The sequence below is a fragment of the Triticum aestivum genome, chromosome 7B (assembly GCF_018294505.1).
Source record: "Triticum aestivum cultivar Chinese Spring chromosome 7B, IWGSC CS RefSeq v2.1, whole genome shotgun sequence".
Taxonomy (NCBI): Eukaryota; Viridiplantae; Streptophyta; class Magnoliopsida; order Poales; family Poaceae; genus Triticum; species Triticum aestivum.
In genome coordinates, this window is record NC_057813.1 from 721,245,722 (window position 1) to 721,251,144 (window position 5,423).

The following is a 5,423-nucleotide window of genomic DNA, read 5'->3' on the forward strand; positions in this document are numbered from 1 at the left end:
TCTCCATGCATCTCTATGTATGCATGCATGCACTTTGCCAGCTTAAACCAGGCTACCATTGTGATCCAATCTTCTGTTAAATTGTAATAGCATCAATTAATGAGTAGTATAAGCTGTAAATTATACCGCTTTGACACTCACTCAATAGGCAGAAGAAAAAATAAACAAATACAAAACTAAAAAAAGACAGAAAAGAAGCTTTTTAAACAAAGAATAAATCAAGGGCATCGATATTATCCTAAAAGAAAGAAAAAAACAGAGCCATATACCAAACAAAAGCAAAAAACAATTTTTTTATAAAAAATATAGGAAAGAATGAATTAGTTGCACCGGTACTAGCATAAAGAGGAAAGAAAATGAAGAAAGAAAACTTAAAGTATATCATGACAAAACATTTGTGCACAAATTGCGTAGAACTTGCACTATTTCACAATATGCAAGAATACGCATATAGCAGTGTAAGTTTTCACAGCGGTGTAATATCACATATAACTTGTATGTAGTTGTTGATATTAGGGTATCTCCAACATTGACTTCCAGACCGGATACCACATCCGTCCACGGACTGGGAGGACTAGGCCGCAGACAGTGATGCGGGAGCCGGCCATCCAACCCTATACAGTAAATATCTGGCTCTATTAACTTAAAAAAAGATTAGCTTCTAATCATAGTGCTTCTGCAGCTTCCACCAAATCTTGCCCAATTTAGCTACTAAGCCCCAAGGTCACCAAATATGAATATTTGGCTCCCCCCAAATGAGGGTGCTCCAACTAGTGCATAAAAGAGCACCTTCCGCCAAATGACTGCCTGGTTTGCATAATAAAAAATATTAGAACCTATCGCCAACTGCAAATATATTAGGCAGTACTACCTTCCGCAAGTATGCTAACTATCTGTTGCAATTAACACAATGCATTCCACTAAATGCTAGCCATCATGGGGCGGGCGCAGAGTAGATTCACAATGGTGGGTGCACATGAGGAAATATCCAAACGGATTGATTGAGGACCTATTCGTGAAAAGGTAAAGCTCCATGGGTATTGTGTGAAACAATGTATGATTATGGCTGGTTCGGAGTGATTTGGACTATTTGTTACTCCCTCCGTCCTATAATGTAAAACATTTTTTGACACTACATTAGTGTCAAAAAAAGTCCTATATTATGGGACAGAGGGAGTGCCTGCTTACTAAGTGTGTGGACTGGTTCATTGCATTTTTGCAACTTTGTGTACTCCCTTCATCGAAATATATAGGACCTGATGTTTCTTTTTTGGGTTACCTTTGACCATTGATAAGATATATAAAATATGAGGATGTATGATGTAAAAATTATATCATTAAGAACTCCTTTCAGATAAGAATTTGATGGTATACTTTTTGTAACATACACGTCATACATTATTGCTCTAACCGGTTGTCAAAGTCAACCTCGAAAAACATACTAGGCCTCGTATTTTCATTGAGGAATTGAGCTTGTATATCTGGATGGAGGGAGTACCAAAGTCTTCCATCATACAACTTGCGTGTTAATTCACTCGTAGAGACACTTTCCGTTAATCACATTACAATTTTTTTAGTATATAGGCAAAGGTGCCATATCATCGAGTATATATCCCCTTATTATATTTCCGTAATTTCTTGATTATTTCTAGATTAGATAATCAAGAAATTGATTACTCTCGGATTCTGGCCATTAGTCAGTGCATGATCAGAGAAGTGTGCATGCATGTCTTTTTTTTCGAAATAGTTTGACTACATGTTGCATGGCTGTGTGGCCGCAAGCATGCATGCACGTCGGGCCCTATAACTATTTAGTGTGTTACAGTTAGGTAATAAAAAACCGGTACCTGATAAAAAGCCAAACCGTAAATTTGAAACCTAGTGGCTTTGAAAAGATTCTTTGTTCATATACCAGTTAATGTGCTTTTTGACATCTCAAAAGCAACACTACACTCATGTCATGGAGTGTTTCTGTGTTTGGACTATAATTTTAGCATTCCACTTAGAAGGTGTCGCATAGCTTAGATGCTTGACCTATGGAATGACATTGTTGTCAGCCTGATTGCTAACTAATCATCCCAACAGTTCAGCCCACAACAAACATGAACATGTCTTCTAACTACATGCCAGTTTTTGCCCTCGAAAAAAGTGGTCTTGTTTGGTTAAAAAAAACAAAAATGAGTGCCATAAAAGGCCATTCTTAGTATTGATTTTCCTTTTTTTCTTCCTCTTACCGAGGGCACCAGACATGTCTTTTCTTCACGAAAAAAATGCAAACCGGGCATGAACATGTTCAATGGCAAAATAAAATAAAATTTCCAGACGGTTTTAATAGGGCACATACAAAATCTAGACGGTTATTTAGTATAGCAACAAGAGACGTAGACTATGTCAATAAATTGATATTTTCATGGCAAAAAATTATTATTTTTTTACTTTACAAATCTCGCATGTCACCATTTATATCCAAGTAAGCAATCAGGCACATCATGATATACACTTCAAAAAAAAAACCAATCACGTAGGTGTCCAAAATTCTCTTTCGTTGGACATCGGTGGCAAAGGAAGGCCCGACCGTTATCGAGACTACCCTAGCAACATGGCACAAGAAAAAGAGGTGCTAAGACGACTCAACCTTATCACGGAAGAAACAAGTTGGATCATTATTCCATCTTATCTTGTGCATCACATCTTTGGTTAAAACATCATCCTGGCTACCATTTCGCTACTTTCTCTCATGTCATGTCGTGGTTACGGTGCTCGGCTCCTGGGGCGTACTGTGCAGCCATCCCCGCACACAAGGTTTAACATTTCACAACCACCCCTGCAATTTGCCCCACTTCCTCTCCAGCTCTTCAAGAAAAATTTAGGTCCAATTGAATAATCAACCTGTAACTGGATGGTTTGTAGGTTGGTTGTACCCCCAGCTTACCAGGGACGAAACTTAAGGTTTGACACATGTGTATCTTGTAAAAGCGAACTATTCTTTCAGTGGAAGGCGATGGACTCATTGCTAGCGAGGTGCCTATGATGACATCATAAATCACAATACCCGTCGAGTAAACCTCTCAGAGGAGCTTATAAGGATATGATGTACATGTGTGCGTGTACATGTGAGTGTCCGTGTTGTACTTTGTTTCTAAAAAAAGATCAGGTCCAAAAGAGCTCAAAATCAATCATTGCCTCTGTTTTCCTGTTCGACATTGAGAGTTTAATTAAAGCTGTAGGCTGTAGCCTGCCGAGCAGCAACACGAGCTGACAGTGACGGCCGCAAGTGATATGTTTGCGTAAATCACCTGTCAACCGCTGACTACAATTAATGCTCTGTTTGCACTAAAGACTAAGTATATATAAGTTGAAGCACTAAACGCACCAAATCAAGACCCTAGCTCGTAAAAGAAAGAGTACTCTAAGAAAAAGAAAAGCAGCATGAGGTCGTCGCCGGTCAAGCTCAAGGTCGTGTACCGGCTGATCGTGGACAGCTTCCTCGCCGCTTCATGTGCCGCCGTCCTGCTGCGGCTAGGCCCGGCGGAGATCATCAGTTGTCTCCGGCCAGTACACCTGTTCTCTGCTGCCGCAGCAGCCACGGTGTACCTAATGCTCCGCCCGCGCGCGGTGTACCTGGTCGACTATGCCTGCTTCGACACCTCGCCGCTGCTTCGCATCCCCATGGCTTCATTCATCGAGCACACCAAGCATACGCCCACCATGAGCGAGCGCAGCGTCCGGTTCATGTCGCGGCTGCTGGCCCGCTCGGGGCTCGGGGAGGAGACCCGCCTGCCGGAGGCGCACCACTTCATCCCGACGCATGAGTACTGCACCCTCGAGAACGCCCGCACCGAGTTCGAGCTCGTCGTCTTCTCGGCCATCGACGACCTGCTCGTCAAGACCGGTGTCACCGCAGACGCCATCGGCGTGCTCGTCCTCAACTGCAGCCTCTTCTGCCCCACGCCGTCCTTGGTCGACATCATCGTGAACAAGTACAACCTGTGCTGTGACATCCGTAGCGTGAACCTCTCGGGCATGGGGTGCAGCGCGGGGCTCATCTCCGTGGGGCTCGCCAGGAACCTCCTGCAGGTCGTTCCACGAGGCTCCCACGCGCTGGTCGTCTCCACGGAGACCATCACGCCGAACTACTACGTCGGCAACGAGCGCGCGATGCTCCTGCCAAACTGCCTGTTCCGCGTCGGCGGGGTGGCGGCGCTGCTGTCGACGTCCCCCGCGAACGCCCGATTCCGCCTCAAGCACGTCGTGCGCACCTTCACCGGCGCAAACGACGACAATGCTTACCGGTGCGTGTTCCAGGAGGAGGACGAGCAAGGGAACGTTGGGATCAACCTCAGCAAGAACCTGATGGCCATCGCCGGGGCCTCGCTCCAAGCCAACATCACCAGGATGGGGCCGCTCGTGCTGCCGGTCTCGGAGCAGCTCCTCTTCGCGCTCTCCTTCGTCGCACGGAAGGCGCTTCGCGGCGCGCGGATCAGGCCCTACATCCCGGACTTCTCCATGGCGTTCAAGCACCTGTGCATTCACGCGGGCGGCCGCGCGGTCATCGACGAGCTGCAGAAGAGGCTCCGGCTCTCCGACGAGCAGGTGGAGGCGTCACGGATGACGCTGCACCGGTTCGGAAACACGTCTAGCAGCTCGCCGTGGTACGAGCTGGCCTACGTGGAGGCCAAAGGGCGGATGCGCAAGGGCCACCGCGTCTGGATGATCGGCTTCGGCTCAGGGTTCAAGTGCAACAGCGTGGTGTGGGAGTGCATCCAGCCTGCTGCCCGCAACATCCATGGGCCATGGAGCACGTCCATCCACAGGTACCCAGTGGACATTCCCGACGTGCTAAGCCACTAGCAGCTTACTCTCTATGCTACAGTACAGCATAAAGCCAGCCCAGACGGTGGTCTAAACATGAAAATTAAAGCCCAGACGGTCGTTTCTGGTTTGCAACCATTGTAATTGTACCTCCAATGTGCTCTTACATATATTCCATGTAACCGAAGGTCTCTTTTTGTCTCTTTTGCAGAGAGAGCCTTGGCTCTGTGGTTGGGTATGCGGTTGTGCAGCCCAACGACTCGAGTTCAATTCCGAGAATTAACAGGTGATGCAGAGGGGTTTTCCTCTGTTTATTGAGGATTAAGCTTGATGTGTGATGGAACCACTCATCAATAAATATCTTGATACTCATTAAAAAATTTCGAGAACCATGTTTATCTTGGTACTCATACAAAAATGGCCGTACGCATCCTTAGTTGGTGCAGAGGCCGGGAAGTGGAAATCTCTCTCATTTTAAGGCCCGACTCCCGTGTCACCTACCCGTGAGCGACCCGAGAGACACTCCCGCCGCCACCGCCCAGTTCTCCAGATCCTTGGCTCCCTCGCCGCCGTCGCCGCCGGCCTCTGCCGTGGCGGTGGCGGGCCCATGC

At 46.6% G+C, this 5,423-nt stretch overlaps 1 protein-coding gene across 1 annotated transcript; it reads left to right on the forward strand.

The window, feature by feature from the left end:
* The first annotated feature begins 3,392 nt into the window (after positions 1-3,392).
* Positions 3,393-5,103, forward strand: LOC123162238 (3-ketoacyl-CoA synthase 5). The gene has a single exon (XM_044580016.1). The coding sequence runs from the start codon at positions 3,430-3,432 to the stop codon at positions 4,849-4,851; it is 1,422 nt and encodes a 473-aa protein (XP_044435951.1). The 5' UTR covers positions 3,393-3,429; the 3' UTR covers positions 4,852-5,103.
* The last annotated feature ends 320 nt before the right edge of the window (positions 5,104-5,423 follow it).

Bases quoted from the DNA above. Each gene is read 5' to 3' on its own strand.
- LOC123162238 (XM_044580016.1), top strand. From the start codon at position 3,430: ATGAGGTCGTCGCCGGTCAAGCTCAAGGTCGTGTACCGGCTGATCGTG.